Here is a 20908-nt window from a genome sequence, read left to right on the forward strand (position 1 = left end):
AAGAGTGATTCTCTTAGACACTCTTCAGCAAAGAAGATGAGCTCAAGATTAACTCAAAATTAATAGAAATTTCAAGATTAACTAGGAATAGAGGTTAGGAAGAGGAAGAGGAAGGTTAGGAACTAGGAAGAGTTCAGTTCCTGTGCAATGATACAAACATCATCTGAGATTATTAGAATTTGGAACCCCAGTTAAAGGCAAGAAAAAGGTGGAGTTTTTTCAAATGAACTTTTTTAGTTAGGATCTAACTTTTAACTGCTTTGTTAAAAAAAAAAAAGTGAACACAAGATGGGATAAACAAACAAGAGTTTATTCAGGTGCTGGGATTTATTTCCTAAAATGTGTATTTAAAATTTGTATTTAATTTCCTCCTTCCCCCAGTCATCTTCATCTATATCCTGTATTCAGACCTCAGTCACTGACACTTAACAACTATACTTTTGGTAGTATAATACTTAAAAAAAATAAAGTGAAGAGGAATGAAAACAAACTTTTTTCTTCTCCATTTAAGGTTGTAATTTGGTAACATTTGGATTTTAATAAATGAGCTTAGTGACAGACTGAATCTGTTGCATTAGAGGACTATTTTATCAGATTTAGAGAGAGTCACCAGGGGAAGATTGACCATAGACTCATGAAATGACTAAGGTCTAGAAGGGGTCGAAATCATCATGGGTGGCATTACCCATGGGGACGATATCAGAGGAGCCTCAAAGAATGCATTTTAATACTATCCAGGAAAATTTAAAACATGAACAGAAAATTGGTTTCCTGGTTCACATGTAGGTCATTATGCAGTCTGAACCTATATTCCTCTCCTCTCCTTTTCCATCTCTTCCTCACTCCTCCAAAACAGAATTTTCATCTTCTAATCACTGGTCTCACCTGCTCTTCCACTCCATCACCCTTGCACTGGTCTTATTTTTCTCCTTTCATGATCTTGACTATTGGGAAGAAATATATGTGAACCTCTCTTAAAACAAACAGTTGGTATAATGATTGTTGTACTAGGGAAAGATGTGCTTTTCAGGTAAATTAATACTGGAATTTGGAGTTACTACTGAACTGCCACCCTGACTATATTTTTTCTAATTAATTCATTAATTTTTAGTTTTCAACATCCACTTCCATAAAATTTTGAGTTCCAAATCTCTCCCCATCTCTCCCCTCCCCCACCCCAAGACAGCCTGCAATTTGATATAAGTGCTCCGTATACATTCATATTAAACCAATTTTCACATTAGTCATGTTGTAAAGAAGAATTAGAACCAATGGGAGAAACCATGAGAAACAAGAAAGAAACAAAAAAAGAAAAAAGAGAGAGCAAATAATGTGTTTTGATCTACATTCAGACTCCATAGTTCTTTTTTTGGATGTGGACACCATTTTCCATCATGAGTCTTTTGGAGTTGTCTTAGATCCTTGCATGCTAAGAAAAGTCTATCTGTCAGTCATCAAACAATGTGGCTGTTACTGTGTACAATGTTCTCCTGGTTCTGCTGACTTCACTCAGCATCAGTTCATACAAGTCTTTCCAGGTTTTTCTGAAATCTGCCTGCTCCTCATTTCTTTTTTTTTTTTTTTCTTCTTTTTTTCTTTTTTCTTTTTTTTTTTTTTATTTAGCTTTTAACATTCATTTTCACAAAATTTTGGGTTTCAAATTTTTCCCCTTTTCTCCCCTCCCCCCCCAAACGCCAAGCATTCTAATTGCCCCTATGACCAATCTGCTCTCTCTTCTATCATCCCTCTCTGCCCTTGTCTCTGTCTTCTCTTTTGTCCTGTAGGGCCAGATAGCTTTCTATTCCCCTTTACCTGTATTTCTTATTTCCTAGTGGTAAGAACATTACAGCTGATCCTAACACTTTGAGTTCCAACTTCTTTAGCTCCCTCCCTCTCCACCCCTTCCCTTTGGAAGGCAAGCAATTCAATATAGGCCAAATCTGTGTAGTTTTGCAAATGACTTCCATAATAGTTGTGTTGTATAGGACTAACTATATTTCCCTCCATCCTATCCTGTCCCCCATTACTTCTATTCTCTTTTGATCCTATCCCTCCCCATGAGTGTTGACCTCAAATTGCACTCTCCTCCCCATGCCCTCCCTTCTATCATCCCCCCCCACTCTGCTTATCCCCTTATCCTCCACTTTTCTGTATTGTAAGATAGGTTTTCATACCAAGATGAGTAGGCATTTTATTCTTTCCTTTAGTGGAATGTGATGAGAGTAGACTTCATGTTTTTCTCTCACCTCCCCTCTTTATCCCTCCACTAATGAGTCTTTTGCTTGCCTCTTTTATGAGAGATAATTTGCCCCATTCAATTCTCCCTTTCTCCTCCCAATATCTTTCTCTCTCACTGCTTGATTTCATTTTTTTTTAAGATATGATCCCATCCTCTTCAATTCACTCTGTGCACTCTGTCTCTATGTGTGTGTGCGTGTGTGCATGTGTGTGTGTGTAATCCCACCCAGTACCCAGATACTGAAATGTTTCAAGAGTTACAAATATTGTCTTTCCATGTAGGAATGTAAACAGTTCAACTTTAGTAAGTCCCTTATGACTTCTCTTTGCTGTTCACCTTTTCATGGTTCTCTTCATTCTTGTGTTTGGAAGTCAAATTTTCTTTTCAGCTCTGGTCTTTTCATCAAGAATGCTTGAAAATCCTCTATTTCATTGAAAGACCAATTTTTCCCCTGAAGTATTATACTCAGTTTTGCTGGGTAGGTGATTCTTGGTTTTAGTCCTAGTTCCTTTGACTTCTGGAATATCCTATTCCATGCCCTTCGATCCCTTAATGTAGAAGCTGCTAGATCTTGTGTTATCCTGATTGTATTTCCACAATACTTGAATTGTTTCTTTCTAGCTGCTTGCAATATTTTCTCTTTCACCTGGGAGTTCTGGAATTTGGCCACAATGTTCCTAGGAGTTTCTCTTTTTGGATCTCTTTCAGGCGGTGTTCTGTGGATTCCTTGAATATTTATTTTGCCCTCTGGTTCTAGAATCTCAGGGCAGTTTTCATTGATAATTTCATGAAAGATGATGTCTAGGCTCTTTTTCTGATCATGGCTTTCAGGTAGGCCCACAATTTTTAAATTGTCTCTCCTGGCTCTATTTTCCAGGTCAGTTGTTTTTCCAATGAGATATTTCACATTATCTTCCATTTTTTCATTCTTTTGGTTTTGTTTTGTGATTTTTTGGTTTCTCATAAAGTCATTAGCCTCCATCTGTTCCATTCTAATTTTGAAAGAACTATTTTCTTCAGTGAGCTTTTGAATCTCCTTTTCCATTTGGCTAATTCTGCTTTTGAAAGCATTCTTCTCCTCATTGGCTTTTTGAACCTCTTTTGCCAATTGAGTTAGGCTAGTTTTCAAGGTGTTATTTTCTTCAACATTTTTTTGGGTCTCCTTTAGCAGGGAGCTGATTTGCTGTTCATGCTTTGACTTCATGTCTCTCATTTCTCTTCCCAGCTTTTCCTCCACCTCTCTAACTTGATTTTCAAAATTCTTTTTGAGCTCTTTCATGGCCTGTGCCCATTGAGTGGGCTGGGACACAGAAGCCTTGATTTCTGTGTCTTTGCCTGATGGTAAGCATTGTTCTTCCTCATCAGAAAGGAAGGGAGGAAATGCCTGTTCACCAAGAAAGTAACCTTCTATAGTCTTATTTCTTTTCCCTTTTCTGGGCATTTTCCCAGCCAGTGACTTGACCTCTGAATATTTTCCTCACACCCACCTCACCTCCTGATCCTCCCAGCCAGTGTTTGGGGTCTGAGATTCAAATGCTGCTTCCAGCCTCAGGGCTTTGGGCGGGGGCAGGGCTGCTATTCAGTGTGAGATTAAATTCAGATGCTCAGGTGAGGGCAGGGCTGCCTCTCAGGCTCAGTTCCCTCAGGGAGTTTATGCACAGACCTTCAACAATGGATCCAGGCTCCTGCCTGCTTGGAGAGCCCTGGTCTGCCGCTGCCCCTCAGCTTCTGTCTCCCGAGGGGGCCCGAGCCATGGGGGCACCCCACTCCCCTCTCGACCCACCAAAGGGACTCTCTCACAGACCCCCGTCACCTGTGGGTGGAGGTACTTGTGCGGCCGCTGGAGATCCCGTCCCTGAAGCCTGCTCGGATCTGTTCCTCTCGGTGCCGCGGCCACGGCAGGGCTGTACTCAGCTCCCAGTCCCGGAGCCCAGTCCGCAGCACAAAGGACCTTTTACGAGAGGTTTGCAGGTCTCTCCGGAACAGAAATCTCCCTCGCTCCAATGTTCTGTGGCCTCTGGGTGCAGAATTCGCCGTGAGTTACTTCTTTGTAGTTGTTCTATGGGTTGTGGGTTCGGAGCTATGTCCTGCTCCTCATTTCTTATAGCATAGTAGTACTCCATTACATTCATATACAACTTGTTCAGCTATTTCCCAACTGATGAGCATCCCCCTTAATTTGGAATTCTTGGCCACCACAGAAAAAGCTGCTATAAATGTTTTTGTACATGTGGGTCTTTTCCCCATTTTTATGATTTCTTTGGGATACAGATCTAGAAGTGGTATTGCTGGTCAAAGGGCACTCTGACTATATTTTGCAGTCACTTCTCACCCCGATCCCCCCATTTTCATAGATTCAGAGTTTTAGAGGACCTGAGAGATAGTTTAGTGCAGCCACCTTATTTTAGATGAGAAAACCAAGTCCTGGAAAGTTAAATAATGACTTACCTGAGGTCACACAGGTTAAGTAACGCATAGCTAGAACTTGAATTCAGGTCCTTTTGGCTCCAAACATACTGCAATCTATCTCATTGTGACATTAACTATGAATCAACAATAGCCCTAAGAAAAGTGTGATGATCCCCATATGTTCTCCTCCCTGTAGTATTCTCCTCCCCCTGTAGTATTATAAACAAAAACTACTTTTAATTTTAATTAGTTTTCCTTTCCACTTTCAAGTGTGAATAATTTAGATATTAATCAAGTGAAGAATCCCTACAAGTAATGCAACAGACCAGAAAGTTAATCCTTGTTTGGTTTTGAAATGAGTAGGATAATTAGACCGGGCCTAACAGTGCCATGTACATGGGTCAATAGTTAGTTTGCAGAATTGAATTTAAAATCTGACCACGGGGTGGCTTTGAGAAAATGTGTGTTTCTTGAAAAACGTGGGATGATGAGGGAATCCTTAAGTTTTCAAAATGTCTCTCTCCACATCGTTCAGTGCTGAGCTCTAAAGCAGTCTAGGCTTGCCACAAAGGTGCTTCTCACAGAAGCCCTCCTTGGTACGGCTGTTTTCTCTATGAAGAAGGGTGCAAATGCGGAAGAACACACCTCCTGTCCCTGGGACTTATGAAGAAATTACATTTTCAATATAAGTAAGAACAGGAGTAATTTTTAAAATTAAAACTTACTTTCTTTTCAGATTCACATTCTTATCTGCACCCCCCTTCCCATTCCATTTAAATAAGATCCCCATTCTCGTAAATATTTTTTATTATTGAATGAGTACCCAGTTACAGCGTGGTGTGGAGGAGGTAAGACATGGCTCGCAGCTCAGTTGCAATATACTTCGTAAGCGCCCCCAAGTAGGTTAGTAAGTGCTGAGGAGCCGCTCTGGAGGCTCCAGGACCTTAAAGCGCTGGCTCGGCAGGATCATGCAGCTGGAGTCCAGGGCCGGGCTACAGCTCCCACGCTCGGCCAGCGGCAGCCTCGCCGTGCCTCCTGCCAGACTCGCAGCAGTCCCTCAGAAATGAGCCCACTTTTCTCCATTCTACCGGACGCCCGCCGAGTCAGGCAGCCCCTGCCACGAATCGAGGCATAAATTCCCATTACCCGTCATCGAGGTCTCTGCAGGGTTAGTCTAAAGAACCGTTTGGACTTCGTTACTGGAGCCCTCCAGTGGAGTGGGAGTCATCGGTAAGCGTAAGGTAAATGCATCAGGAAAGGCGAAAGGGATAAAATAACTAGGACGGCAACAAAGAAGAGCTGGCATTAATACGGGGCTTGGGAGCCTTCTGCAGACGCTCTCGGGCTTGCTCTGGTTGGTTGGCCTTTGGTGGGCGAGGGCAGGCCTTCCAACCACGCTCGCACCAGGGCGAGGTCTCGGGCGGTCGGGTCCGCGGGGATCGGGGCCCGAAGCCACCGGCGCCGTTCAGGCCAGGGCGCGAGCCGAGGCGCCGGCGCGGAGGAACGTGGCGGGAGACACCTGCCCCCTGCCGCCCCCTGCCGGGAGGGCCGAGCCCGGCGCCGGGTCCGCCTCCTCGGCGCGTCGCTCGCGCCGCCGCACGTGTGCGATCTCCGGCAGCGGGCTCCGGGTCCTTCGGTGGGGGCGGCGCGGGTGGCGGGGGCGCTCGTCTATGTTCCGCGGCCTCGGCCGCCGGCTCCTGCGGTCCCGCTTCGCCGCTTCTCCCGGCCTCGGGCGGCGCCACCTCGGACAGCGCTTCCTCCGCCTCCCCCGGGTCCCAGGAAGGGCTTGGGCCTCCCACGGCGCGCTTCCCGGGCCTCGCTCCGCGAACCCAGCCTCGGGCCGCAGTCCCCGAGCCCGGAGCCCCTGGCCCGCGCCCACGGGTGAGTTGGCACTAGGCGCGCCCCCGGCCCTAAGCCGGACCCCTCGGCCTGTTAGTCTTCATTAGAGGCTACGTCGGCCGGAGCGTGGCCTGAGTCACTCTCCTCAGCACCCGGCTCTTGAGCCACCCCGCCCTCCTCCTCCTCCTCCTCCACGCCTTCATCCCCAGCCCTGGGGTCTGCGCTCTCCGCCGCTTCCCTGGGCTTGGCACGGTGCATGGCTCCCCCACGTCTCCTGCCCCTTCTTTCTTCTGTCCCTCTTGACAGCTTGTCCCTTTCCTTCCCCACTCCTTCCCCCTTCCATGTGATTAGCAGGAGACCGTTGGCCTTTCCTGGCAAAATAGCGTACGGATGAGGAAGAAATTATGGGGCTCCGACAGTGGCGAGGGGCTGGATCACCGAAGGGTTTTTGAACCGGTAGGAAAAATCATTGATCAGATGTGAAAACGGATTACGTCCGTCTTGTGGGAATCCCTGGTGGGATCCAGCGGATGCAGGCTGGCCCCGGAGCCAGGAAGGCGCGATGGTCACTTCATTCGTCTGCTTCGCCTGATCTGTAAAATGGGGTATAATAACACCCACCTCCGGGAGGCGTAAGGATAAAAGGTGGCATTTGTAAAGCGATTGGCTCTGGGTAAATTCTAGTTATTAGTACTGTTTTGCAAGCCACTGACTTGGTATCTCTCCTTTGAAAAGGATTGGAGCAGTCTTTTAAGTCTGATGCCTAGAAGTTTACTTTTAGGCCTTAGGGCAGGCAGTCAGTCATTAATCAGGATTTTTTAGGACCTCATTTCCCTAAGGATACCTTAAACGGTTCCAGTTTTCAAACTTTGCATTTTCTGTGTGTGTGTGAGGTAAAATGCTCAAAATAAGGAAGAACTTTTTAACTGTTAAAAGCAATGTAAAAGTGGGATGGGCTTTTCCCTATACATAGAGGTTTTATAGCAGTGAATTCTTGTTCACTAGATTAAGGCCAGCTAGGTGGTGAAGTGGATAGAACACTGATTAGATAGATAAAAAAGACTCCCTAAATTCAGATCCAACCTCAGACACTTTATTAGCCGTGTGACCCTGGGTGAGTCACTTCACCTTTTTTGCCTCAGTTGCTTCCTATGTTAAAATAAGCTGGAGAAGGCAATGGCTAACTACTCCAGTATCTTTGCCAAGAAAACCCCAAATAGGGTATAATCAGACACAAAGGAACAAGAACAAAAAAAAAAAAGGTGGTTAGAGAAAGCTACCTGGCCTCTTACATACTCTAGACAGGAGTTGGAGGAGATGCTTTCTAAAGTTCCTTCCAACTCTTAAGATTCTATGAACTGTGATTTACTTTTTGTTAAGAAATTAGTTTTTTCAATCAACAGGCATTATTTCCTCTCTCCCATTTCCTTTCCATTAAAAAAACAAAGAAAAACAATAGATATAGTCAAATTTACTTTTTACCACTGTGCAGGAGGAACACATGGTCAAAGAGTTATGTAGTGTTGGTAATAGAATTGTATGGTTTTGTCTTCTAATTGAACTTGGACCTGAAGCACATAGGAATGAATCTGGGAATCTGATCTATGTCTGTTCTGAGATGCCTCTAACAGGTCTTCGATACCTTCTCATCTTGCATGACTTTTTCTTCCATATCTTCCATAGAGGTGATCATCCAGTATGTTGGAAGTTTTGAGGTACTTTAACATACTTTGAGTAACCAGGAAACTCTTGGAGTGTATCCATGTTCCCTCTATGTTTGCTTCATGACCAACCATGTATCACCTGGATGAATGGAGATATACTTTAATAGAGCTGTAGGTGTTCCCTCCTCATGCAGATTGCTACTTATCTTTGGCTTGTCCATCCTGGGGACCTCTCGTCCATATCCTTCTGTAAATCCCCTATAACTTTTGGCTGATCTTCCACTAGATCTCTTCACATGTATGTGGATAGCAGTAAAGAGCACATGGGCTGTTCACTAGTTTATTACTCATTCTCACTTTCTAGGTAGCATATTTGTCCTTTTTCAGTCTCATATGTATATATACACACGTATACATGAATATATGTATTTATGTACATATATAATATCCATCTTATTTCTTTTTGCTTCTCCCTATATACTTCTTTGTTCATAACATGTTACAGTGTATTCATAAACACTGTGTGCCTCCCTTTAGTCCTTTGGGCACCGTGCAACTGTAGTCCTTGAGAAAATGTGATATTTAATTACTGAGGGCAATGTAGCATCACCAGATGAACACTGATGTTAAAAAGGTGAGTGTTTCAGGAAGAAGGTTAGGAGGTCATCAGAAAGTGTAGTTTTTCTAAGATAATCCAGGTCGTTTTCCTTTTAGTCAATTTTTGGCCCAATCCATTTGTCATCAGGAGTATCTGTTCAAAATACACATCCTGATAATACGGGCTGTCCATCCAACTGCATGTCGCTGTTCATCCTTCATTCTCATAAAGGACCAATGACCTTAGGAGGGCGATGTCTTGACTTACAAGTCAATCAGATTTAAGTGAGGCAGAGCCCTCCATGCAAAGTCATCAGCCTCATTTTTTCCAGTGGCAAGACATAGGTCACGTTGGCTGGTGGGTTCTGGATTTGGAGATAGAGAACCTGAGTTATTGCCTTAGTTCACCTTTGTGACCTTGGTTGTTTCTTAACCTCTCTGTTCTTCTTTCTTCTTTTCTTGTTTGTCATTCTCATCCTCATTATCATGTGAATGAGTGAATAAAGAATTTCTTAAGCTTAGTATGTGCAAAACTCTCTTCTAAACTGTGGAGACACAAATAGAAAATAATACAGGCGCTGCCCTCAGGGAGCTCCCATTCTAATGGGGGAGAGAACTTATATGGAAGGTTTCACCAGAAAATCAGATAGAAAAGTTCCATGGTCCTTAGGTTGCAGCAGCAAAGTAGATGGTAGTGCCTCTTAAAAGTCATTTTCATTGATAAAATCCTGTCTGTAAGTGAAGTGGTTAGATGAGATGATACCTACAAACAGTTCTAGTTCTGAATCTATGAGCCTGTAATTTCTCAATGTGTCCTCCCAGTTGTCACACTAAGGGATTTTTGTCCCAAAAATCATAGTGTAGTTGTCAGTGACGGAGAAGAGTTTGTTAGGATCTCTGTCGTTTTTTCATGTTTGTTGTTTTCCTGCCAGTTTCATCCTTAAATACCATTTAAATGCTCTTACCCAGATGGGTCTCATGCCAGGCTTTCTCTAAACTTGTTTTTTCCCTCTACTGCTTTTAGATGTTTTAGGAGAGAGTAGTACTCATAATCTTATACTATCCATCAGTCAATCAGCAAGGATTATTATACCAGGCACTATGCTAAATGCTAGGAGTATAAAGACAAAAGTGAAATAAAGAATCCCTACCCTCAAGGAGCTTATATTCTATCCTCTGTAAAATCTTACAAATGAATTTATATTCTAAAACCTTTATTACTGTTGTTTGCCATCTTTCTTCATCTGGCAAAGAGATCGATCATGTCTTTGCTGACTGAGGTAGTTTCTAGGCTCTTTCGGTTTTCTTATTGTGGCAATCAATTTAATAAGTAAATTTCCTTAGCAAATAAAGTTTGTCATTTTTTTTTGGTGCATTTTACATTAAGTCTAGGTGAAGTTGCCTGGATTGCATTCATATTATCTCATTCAGTTTTGATATTGATTCTAACTTTTGTTCTAACAAGTTGGTAGTCTGGCAGAACTACAAGATAATTTGGAAATGACTGACATCAGTAAACAGTAATTTTCTGAACATTAAGTATTACTTTCATTTTTTGTGGTGTTATTTGGCACTCACCATGTACCAGTGCCTCTTGATTCTTGTTTGAGAAAATATTCATGCTTATATAGGTCCTAGAGGACATGTGTTCAAGTCTTACTCCAATATTTCTATTTGTGTGACCTTAGTCAAGTAATCTCTTTGGGTCTCTTCTTCTGTAAAATGAGAAGGTTGAATGAGATGGGTTTTTTTTCCCCCCACTTAATAGCATTTTATTTTTTCCAATTACATGATAGTTTTCACTATTTACTTTTATAAGATTTTGAATTCCAAATTTTTTTTCTTCCTCCCTCTCTCCTCCCCAAGATGGCAGGCAATCTGATATAGGATACATATGTACAGTCATATTAAACATACATCCACATTAGTCTTGTTGTGAAGAAGAATCAGAACAATATGGAAAAACCATGAAAAAGGAAAAAAAAAGAGAGAAATAGAAAAGAAAAATCTTCATTCAGATTCCATAATTCCTTGGCTGTGGACAGCATTTTCCATCATGAGTCTTTTGGAATTGTCTTAGATTGAAAAGAGCTAAGTCTGTGAAAGTTGGTCATCGAACAATGTTGCTGTTATTATGTACAATGTTCTCCTGGTTCTGCTCCCCTCACTAAGTATCAGTTCATATAAGTCTTTCCAGGTTTTTCTGAAATTCAGCTGCTTATTTCTTATGACATTCATTCATATACCAGCTTATCATGAGATGGTTTCCAAGGTTTCTTTCCACTCTAAATCTATAATTCTATGGCCTAGCTTAAGGGGCTTTTTTTTTTAAAAAAAAAAAAAGACTGGACCTGTGATTTTTTTCTTATAGGGAAATCCAAATAAGGCAGCTTTCTCTCCCTGCTCTGGCAGTTAAAAAGAAGTAGATCAGACTGGAAATCTCTGAGACCTCATTTCAGATTCTATATACTTCTTTGCAGGGTTCCCAGGGCACTAAGAAGTTGTTACTTGCACAGGGTCCCATAGCAAATATGTGTCAGAGGTGAGACTGCAGTTTACATGTTCCTGACTCCAAGGCCAGTTCTCTCTGCAATAAGCTGCCTTTCAGATGTGGGTCTAGAAGTTTTCAGCATATTTTTTCATCTACCATGTCCACCTTTGCATCAGATTGAGCAAGTATTAAAGTATATGTTGATTTACTTTAGAAGGACTCTCATTGAGTTCTTTGTGGAATTTCTCTGCCTTCTTATTCTCAGCAACAGATATTGCCATACAAACCACAGTTTTTTTTGTGGTAGTCTTTTTTGCAAACATTTACCAGGAACATTGCAGTTTGAAGTGACTAAGTCTCGTGAAATGTTTTTATTGCCTTTGATACATGATAACCAACTCTTTTATTTGCCTCTTCAAGGAAAACCTGTGAGTCATTCCTCCAACTTTCTTTAGTCTTTCTTTTATTATAACATCAAGAGAGATGTGATGTTGAAAAGTTGGCTACTGAACAAGAATTTCATATTTAGTGTACAAGGAGCTAAGTTTATGTTTATAGATGGTATGAAAACAAAGTAATTCTTAGCATCCTTTCCCCCCTTATTTGCCACTCGACCACTGTAGGCCACTGTATATAAGACTAAGGGCCATTTTGTATTTTGTTTTGTTTTGGGTTTCCATGGCCAAAGAATTTGTCAGTGGCTAACTGACTAATGATAAGTCTCATCGGACCTAGGGTTGACCTTGGAAAATAGAGAATCTCTTTCTCAAACTATACTTCGAAACCTTTCCTCAACTTGAGTGTATGTTCCATTTATAGGTCACCTGGGGTCACCTGCACAATTGGAGAATTCAGAGGAGGAGGAACATTTTGTGGAGATATGAGTATAATACTAAGAAATAAGTCCCAGTGGTTTATTTCAGTATTAAAACTTCAGTGAACAAGCAGTAGACTGGCTAGAGCCATTTAAAAATTCACTTATGATCCCTGGGGGGAGGTTGTATCAGTGATTGTAGATTTAGAAGTACAAAGAGTCTTAGAAGCCATTTGGTTTAACCCATTCTTTTTACAGATGGTTAAACTGAGTCCAGAGAAGGAAATTACTTTCCCTAGGTAATCCAGGCAGTAAGAGACAGAAGTAGGACTTGATCTCAGGTCCTCTGACTCCAAAGTGCTCTTTCCATAGTCATTTATTAAGCACCTACTATGTGCTGGGCAGTGTGCTGAGTGCTAGAACACAAATAAGAAAAGATAGCCCCTGCCCTCAAGAAGCTTAGAATCTAGTGGGGGAAGATAGTACTCTAAGGGAAGCTGAAAATTGTGTGGATGTAGGGAGGCCACTAGAGGCCACCCTGTACTTGGGGTGTGATGTTTCCAAGCAGAGCAGCTGGTAGGAAATGAAGAGTTGGCTGTCAGGTTCTAATAAAGGAACACATTCTTAGCTTCTGGGTGTGTGAGGCATAAGCAAATTGTACAATGTTTTTGACTACACTCATTCAGACTCTAACACTCATCAAAGTTTGTGCTAAGTGAACTATCTCTTTGAACAGATGAAAATGATACCTTTAAAAAAAACCCTCCCCTCTTTCCAGGACATGTTTTACCAAGAACAGAAAAAGAAAGGAAGAGCCAAACAGCTGAACAAAACCAAGCACAACCTCAGTTGAGCACAGGTCTCTTTCTCTCCTTTTATATAGGCCCTCATCACCTCTTGCCTGGGCTAGTGAAGTAGTCTTCTAAGCCTTTTCCCTTCCTGTAGACTGTCTCCACTGAAGTGCACCCTCCCACACCTGCCCAAATGACTTCCTAAAGCATAGGTTCGATTATGTCACTCTTCAGTGGCTCCCTTTTGCTTCTGGGACAGATCACAAACTATTTAAAGTCTTTCACAGCCTGGTACAAGGCTACTTTTCCAGTCCTATTGAGAATTTACAAACCAGGCTGCTTGCTATTCTCCATACACAGTATTCCATCTCTCATCAACATACCTTTGCACAGACTTTCCCCCTTGTCTGGGATGAACTCCTTCCTTATTTCTCAAGTGAGACAATAACCTAGCTTTATTCAGAATTCAGCTCAAGTGCCACCTTTCTCTAAATGTTGTATTTAATTTTTTATGTGGATTTTCCCTCTATAGAATATGAACTTTTTGAGGACAGGGACTATTACTTTGCTGTTATTGTAACTGAAGCACCTATCATGATCCCTGGCACATAGTAGGTGCTAAGACATACTTGTTAAATACTTCTTAAAATGTCTGTGTTCTTTCTTTACTCTATTTTTTTCCCCTTTTCCAAAGATTATCTTGGATGCTGTCTTGGGACATTAAAAATGGAGACAATGGAAGTGACTGGAGTATCGATGAAACGTTCTCTTTCCATTGATGAAAATGATGATCTGGCCCCAGCTGATGAAGCTAAAAGACAAAAGGTCTCAGAATGCTGTTTGGTTAAAGATCAAGAGACTCTGGGTAATGATTGTGTCCTGAGCAATGAGACTGTGAGTAGACGGACAGAAACCACAACTACCAGAGAAGGGAGAAACAGTGTTGAGGAGCAGGTTGAAGAAGAGGAGGAGGAGGAAGATGCACTTTTGGGAGAGGAGGAAGAGGAGGAGGAGGATGGCGAGAGCTTTGCTGATATGATGAAGCATGGACTCACCGAGGTTGATGTGGGCATCACAAAGTTTGTGAGTTCTCATCAAGGCTTCTCAGGAATCTTAAAGGAGAGGTATCTTCATTTTGTATATAGGAGATTTGGCAAGGCTGTGTGCAGAGCTGAAATTTATCTCTGAGGTTCCGAAAGCACAGCCTGTAAATTCATGCTTTCCATTTCTGTTTAATGTGATATTAAATATTAATATTAAATAATAATATTCTATTAATATTGAAATGTTTGACCTTTTTTAGAAGGAGGGAAAGAAAGAAGTAGGCCAGTCTCTATTGCAAAATATTACTTAGAAAAATGATATGTTGTTAATTGGATTTAATTAATTTCCATATATCCATACCTAGTTTCCCTCCTGAGTTCCAAATCCATGTCACCAACTATTGTCTGTATGTCTGTTGGATATTTTGATCTGGATTCCTTGTAGGCATCTCAGTCTCAAAATGTTCAAAACACATTATCTTTTCCACCAAATCGATCCCATATTCCTAACTTCCTTATTTCTGTCAAGGGCACCATTACCCTTCCAGTCACCTAGGTCTGCAACCTTAGTGGCTTCCTTGATTGTTCCTTCTTCCTTAAGCCACATATCTATACTTGGCCAAATCTTGACATTTCTGCCTCTACATCTCTGTCTCACATGCCCCTATCTTTCCACCCATGTAACCACCCTAATTAAAGCTCTTCTTCTTCAATAAATTCCAGTGGCTCTTTGTTACTGTTAGGATTAATTGTAAACTCCTCTGGCACATTTAAGCTTTCACCAGCCTGGGCCCAAATTATCTTTCCAATCTTATTATACATTATTCCCCTTCATATTCCCTGTGGTCTGATCAAACTGAATTTCTTACTGTTCCTCATATGTGGCATTCTACAACTGAAAATGGTAAACCATGTCCAGGCCTTTGTACTGGCTACCATACATAGAACAAATTACCTCACTTCTGCCTATTAGAATCCCTAGTTCCTTTAAGACTTAGTTCAGATGCTGCCACCCCCTCATCCCCACTCCCCCAGCTGCTTGTACCCTCAGCTCTTATATACTCTTGCTTCTGTATGTACCTATATATTCATGATAGTGTGTAAACTCCTTGAGTTCCTTCTTTGTATGCCCAGCTCTTAGCATGGTCCTTGGTACCCAGTGAGTACTTAGTGCTTTTTGATTGATTGCTTGGTGGTTTCATTTACATGCTCTGGGTTGTATTGTCAAGTAGAAGTCCTGTTCCAAACTATGTAATTTGTAATCAGTCTATAAATAATGCTGCTGATAATTTCCAAAACAATTTGTTTTATTAAATAAGTTAAAGTTTTCTTTTGGAATGTTATAACTGAATTGCTTTAGCTCCTTTTGTCTCGTGTTTTCATAGAGGATACTAAGGCAAATTTCAACCTCTCAGAATTTTTTTTCCTCTTCTGATTGGGATCTTTTTATTTCATTGCTCTAGGGAATTCTTGGTGTGAAACTTCCCTCCATGAATTCAGCTCAGTAATGAATATGTAGCTTTATAGCTTTAGAATGTTGCCTATGGCACTGAAAAGTTGTGACTTGGCCAGAATCCCAAAGTCAATGGATGTCAGAGGCAAAGACACAAATGAGCTCAGGTCTTCGCAACTCCAAGACCAGACCCGTAGCCATTACCCTCTAGCAATACTGCTTCTTGTTGAAATTATTGTGATAAAAAAGTATCCTAAATTAATACAGTTTTTATCTATTTCACCTTTTGTTTAACACTGATTTTTATTTGCATAAGTTAGAGGAAAAAATCATGAACTGATATTTTTGTACATCTCTGCAGGATTACCTTAAAAGTCCACAAAACCTCTCTATTAAGTATAGTGCTAGGCTCATACTGTACACAAGTCAGCATTCATTAAAAAAACAAAAATACCCCACCACCACCATAATAATGATTCCTTATAGCTTAATGGTGAAGATGGAGAAAAAATGAATAGTTTTAACCTATTCAAGGCTTTTGTTGACTTCTTAACTGCATGCAAGTGTGATCTTAAAATTTAATGAAAATTGAATGCTTATTTGCCTATTTTCTTTTTATTAGGTACTCCGACTTCATTGTTCATGAAATAGGAAAAGATGGCCGTATAAGCTATTTGGATAACTTAACCGTGCCTGTGGATGATGAGGTAGTTGTAGAATTTTTTAACAAAGTTACTGATTTTAATAAGATCATGTTATTTTCTTGCTTGGAATTCTATTTGTGAGTGGTGGTGGTATTTTTTTTAAATTTGTCTTCTTTGCTTTTTTTTTGGTCATATTAAAGGATCCTTCTGATGATATATTTACAGTCCTGACAGAAGAAAATAAGCAGCGTTTGGAAGAACTTCAGCTTTTTAAGAATAAAGAAACTAGTGTAGCTCTTGAGGTAAATAACAGAAAAAATGTGAATAGTTTTACCAGTGTTTTTGCATTATCTTTTTGGAGTAGAATGTGATTAAGGCTCTGTTGAAGGCAGACCTTAATATGGCTAACATAAATCATGCTATTTGTAAATCATCAACATAACCACTTTAAAATGAAACATCATTGGAATTTCTGGCAGTTCCTCTTTATGAAAATGTTTTGACCTTCAGTGATACAGTAGATAAAACTTTAGCCTTGAAGTCAGGAAGACCTGAGTTCAACTGTGGCCTCAGACTCCAGCTGAGAAAGTAGCTTAACATCTTTCTTTCCAGCTACCTCATCTGTAAAATGGGGATAATCATAGCACCATTTCCCAAGGTTGTTGTGGGGGTCAAGTGAGATAATATTTGTGAAGACACGGCGCCTGGCACGTAGTAGGTTTTTAATAAATACTTATGTTCTTCCGACACCCTTAAATCCAAGGTCATTGTGAAGATAAAATGAGGTGATATTTGTAAAGCGATTTGCAAATCCTAAAGTGCTATATAAATACTAGCTATTTTTGGACGTATATGTGAGTGTCAGTTACTTTATGTTCACCTTGAAATTTCAAGGACATTCCCTTATTTGACGCTTTGGACTTATTTCCTTTTAGATTGCTTAAATGCTCTTTGAGGCAGCTAAGTGGTGCAGTGGCTAGAGTGCCAGGCCTGCAGTTAGGGAGATTCATCTTCCCGAGTTCAAATCTGGCCTCAGACACTTCCTAGCTATGTGATCCTGGGCAAGTCACTTAATCCTGTTTGCCTCAGTTTCTTTATCTGTAAAATGATTTGGAAAAGGAAATGGCAAACCATTCCAGTGTCTCTGCCAAGAAGATCCTCAGTGAGGTCACAAAGGGTCAGACATGACTGGATAACAATAAAATCTTCTTTATCCCACTCTGTCCCTCCAGGTGTTTGGAATTTAACCATTAAATATTCCTGGCCACTACAGACTCAGTACAGTCCCCTGTTAGTTTTAATATTTTATTATTAGTTTAATATTGGAATAAAAGAATTGCTCAGAGATGATTTAATAGTTAACAAAAGGAGATTTTCTCATAGCTGGGGAAGGATATGCATTAAGGACACTGCAGGTTGATTCAGCTGCACTGAGCTCCCCTACCTTTGAACTACACATGGTGATCTTTCTTGATCAGAGAGAGGCCATAGCTCCTCCTGACTATTTGTTCTTAGGTGACCAAGAAGTGATATCAACAGTCTTAAGCCTTTAGCCCTCAGAGCCAATTAGATCTCAAGGACAGTTTCAACACCTTTTAAGGAAATGGTAGCTTAACTTGCATGGGAGTTGGCTTTAGAATATTGTTCCAATCCACATTTAGTTCTTGTATTAGTGACTGTCATCATTACTACTATTATTATCAGTAGCAATAGTAAGTCATATTTATCTACCATCTTGTGGCTCCTCTCCCCTCTTCCCCAACCAGAAATATTACTAATCCAGTGCTTTATCATGATGTGGAGGTAACTTTGAGTTTTGAAAGAATGTGCTGTCAGAAAAAAAAAAAGGTCTAGCAGTTTCTACCAAGCTGGAAAGCCCTCAAGTCTGGACTCTGGGACAGGTTGTATTTGTTGTCTGAGAAAGGTATCTCGTCGTTCAGTTGGCCAGTTCGTGGTGAATTTGTTGTGAGCCATGGAGACTTATGAAACAAAAGTTCCAAACAGTCCTCTTTAGTGTGTGGCCCCTTCCTCTTCCCTGTTTTCCTCCCTCCCTTTATTTCTAAATGACTGCAAACATGGAGTCCTGGTATTCTCAGATTATCTACAAGCATTGATTTACCTGCTGGTAAAGCTAGTGTGCAAGCTATATTCAGTTGTTGGGATTGGAAGCTCAATTCCATGTGGACAGTCTCGGGCGGGTAAAGGTGGGAGCTTCTAAATCTTAGAGCTCTCACGAGACCCCCCCAGGACACGGCAGGGAATCGAGGTGAACCGAGCTATCTCGAGTAATTCCGCCTCTTCCCGTGAGAAACGTGATGGGAGAGAGATCTCCCCGCCCTCGAGATTGTCCCGGATCTGGGCACACCTAGTTACCTAACAGCACGGTATTGAGATGCAAACTATGCGGCTGAAGGTTAAGTAGGATTGAGGAAGCCTGAAAGCTCTCTTAGCACGTGAGGAGCCAAGAGGACAGTAGGCTCCGCTTTCTTCTTTCCTCTCTCCCCTCCCCCTCTCTCCCCGCTTGTACTTCTACTTCCAATCCCTTAAGATCCTAGCCTCCTTAGGAAATCTCCCCCTCTTCCTCCTAAGGAAGACTCCCCTGCACTTGTAACTAGACCCTGAAATAAAGCTCAACCCTTGTTCGACTCTGGAACGTCCTTTCTCTCATATGAGCATCCAGTTTTGGCCAACCGAAGACCTCGGAGGTGAGGTAAGAAGACTCGGGTAGCCCACACAGGCCTCTAGGCCTGGCATTCAGTGACTAGTGAATGGATACAAAATAAGAGAATATAAGTAGATGCAACTTTGAGATGAGTAATCTGGTCTCTGTCTCAGACAGGTGACCTTTTTTTGCCCAGGATTACAGAGCTAATAAGTAGGAATGCTTGTACCTGAGCCCAGGTTTTTTGACTTGCCTTGTACACCACACTTCAATTGCTGGTTATACTGAACCACAGCTACATTAACATTCTTGCTAAAAATTAAGCAAGATTTAAATGGAGGAGGAGAAACACCTTATAGGACACCGTATAGAGGGGCAAATAAAGGAGTTGGCAGGGTTTGTATGATCATGAACACCAAGGCAGTTAGAAAACTTTAATGGGACAATTGGTAATCTCATCTCTGAAAGCTCATGACATATATTGCCAAACACACCATCGTGAAAATGATAACTTCTCTGCCAACAGCTGTTACAGAAGATGAAAATGTAGAAATTTTGTGAAGGATTTAAAGGAGTTCTGTAAACTCAATCAATATGCACCTTTGTACCTGGTGACTTCAGTGTGCAGACAGAATACAAGATAAAAGAGTGAAAAATCTATAAGAAGATGTAGTTTAGGATCAAGAAGTTAAAGGCTAAAGACCTATAGGGAATTCAGAAGCTGCCTCATTCATGCCTTTGTGATATGTCTGTTTCCTTCAAGAAGAGACTCAGAAGCTAATGGATGTAGTGAGCACAGAAAATGAAATTGACTTTATCTTTGTATGCTACAGATGAGTAAAGTCTTTCTTTAGTCCTAAATGCTTAGAGCAAAGGTCAAAATCAGTAGCAAATTAGAAAAAAGAATATACTTGAGAAGAGACTGTGCTTGAAGAGAGCTGTTTTAGTCTGACCTATTCAGACAAGCTGTCAAGTCCAAAAGTGCACAATGGACAAAAATAAAGATGTTAACCTTATCACCACTTCTTAGCAATTTTTAGCCAAGAGGCAGCAGAGAGCTGTCTCCAAAGCCAGGAAGACCTGGGTTCAATTCTCACCTCTCACACATCCTGGCTTTGTGACACTGGACAAATTACTTAACCTCTCAGTGCACTGGGATGATTTTCTAAGTCTGTGATTTACAGTGGAGGTAGTGACCTGCGTTGATGGAGTTAGTTACCTCACTTGGGAGTTCCCCATGCCGATAAAATCACAGGTCCCTGTGTATCCCTTTTCACCAGTGGAAAACAGTTACCATGGAGAAATCTAAGACAGCTTCAGCCAGCAAATACGATTTCTTTGCTAAACAGGGAAACATAGCAGCCACTGGTAGCCATTTAGAGTACAAGCACATTAACAAAATATTATAGCAGAGAAAGATGAAAGGTTATGAGCACTATTGCTTCAAAAACAATTAAAACAAATAGAAGAGAAAACAAGCCTACAGAAAGCTTGGTGTGAGACCCAGCTTAGCCAAATCATCCCAAGAGCATTTATAGCTCAAATGGGAAGGAGTAAAACGAGCCTGCCAATGTTTCTATAGTGTTCTGTTTTCATTGCTGGCAATAATGAAATGAGGATTTTTCATCCCTGCCACCTGAGCACACCATGGACTGTGAGAGGAAACTGGAATGATGGTTAAAATCATGGTGCAGTAGAAGGAGAAGTGAGTTCAAATTCTGGCTCTTCTGCTTACTGCACTTACATGAGGCAGCGAGGTGGAGTGGTGAATAAAGCACCTTGCTTGGAGTCAAAGACTTTTGTTGTTCTTGCTGTGTTGGTTCAGTTGTGTCTGACCCTTTGTGACCCCATTTGGGGTTTTCTTAGCAGAGGTACTGGAGTAGTTTGCCATTTCCTTCCCCAGCTCATTTTATAGATGAAAAAACTGAGGCAAACAGATTAAGTGACTTGTCCAGGGTCACACAGTGTCTGAGACCGGATTTGAACTCAGATCTTCTTGACTCTGGGTAGGCCTGATGCTCTATCTACTGAGCCAGTTAGCTGCCTGGAGTTAAGAATCCCTGAGTGAGTTCAAGTCCAGCTTCAAGACTCTTACTAATTGTGTGACCCCAGGCAAATCACTTAATCCCATTTGCCTCAGTTTCCTCATATGTAAAATGGGCGTAATAACACCTACTTCTCAGGGTTGTTGTGACAATCAAATGAGATGATTGTCAAGCACTTAGCTCGGTGTCTGGCACATAGTAGATGCTTTATAAATGT

The 20908-nt window shown here is 41.3% G+C and overlaps 1 protein-coding gene across 6 annotated transcripts in view; it reads left to right on the plus strand.

The window, feature by feature from the left end:
* Nucleotides 1–5617: 5617 nt before the first annotated feature.
* Nucleotides 5618–20908, plus strand: part of PUS7 (pseudouridine synthase 7) — a 67803-nt gene continuing 52512 nt past the window's right edge. For 2 of the 6 annotated variants that reach the window (XM_072653101.1, XM_072653107.1), the window contains exons 1-4: nt 6232–6529; nt 13539–13968; nt 15963–16050; nt 16185–16286. In XM_072653101.1, the coding sequence (XP_072509202.1) occupies nt 6319–6529; nt 13539–13968; nt 15963–16050; nt 16185–16286 (831 nt within the window). In that variant the 5' untranslated portion in view covers nt 6232–6318. Of the gene's footprint in view, nt 5890–6223; nt 6530–13538; nt 13969–15962; nt 16051–16184; nt 16287–20908 lie in introns of those variants that run through there. The other 4 variants (XM_072653105.1, XM_072653106.1, XM_072653103.1 and 1 more) reach the window with 4 other exon arrangements.

Source organism: Notamacropus eugenii, chromosome 3, assembly GCF_028372415.1.
Source record: "Notamacropus eugenii isolate mMacEug1 chromosome 3, mMacEug1.pri_v2, whole genome shotgun sequence".
In the NCBI taxonomy this organism is placed as follows: Eukaryota; Metazoa; Chordata; class Mammalia; order Diprotodontia; family Macropodidae; genus Notamacropus; species Notamacropus eugenii.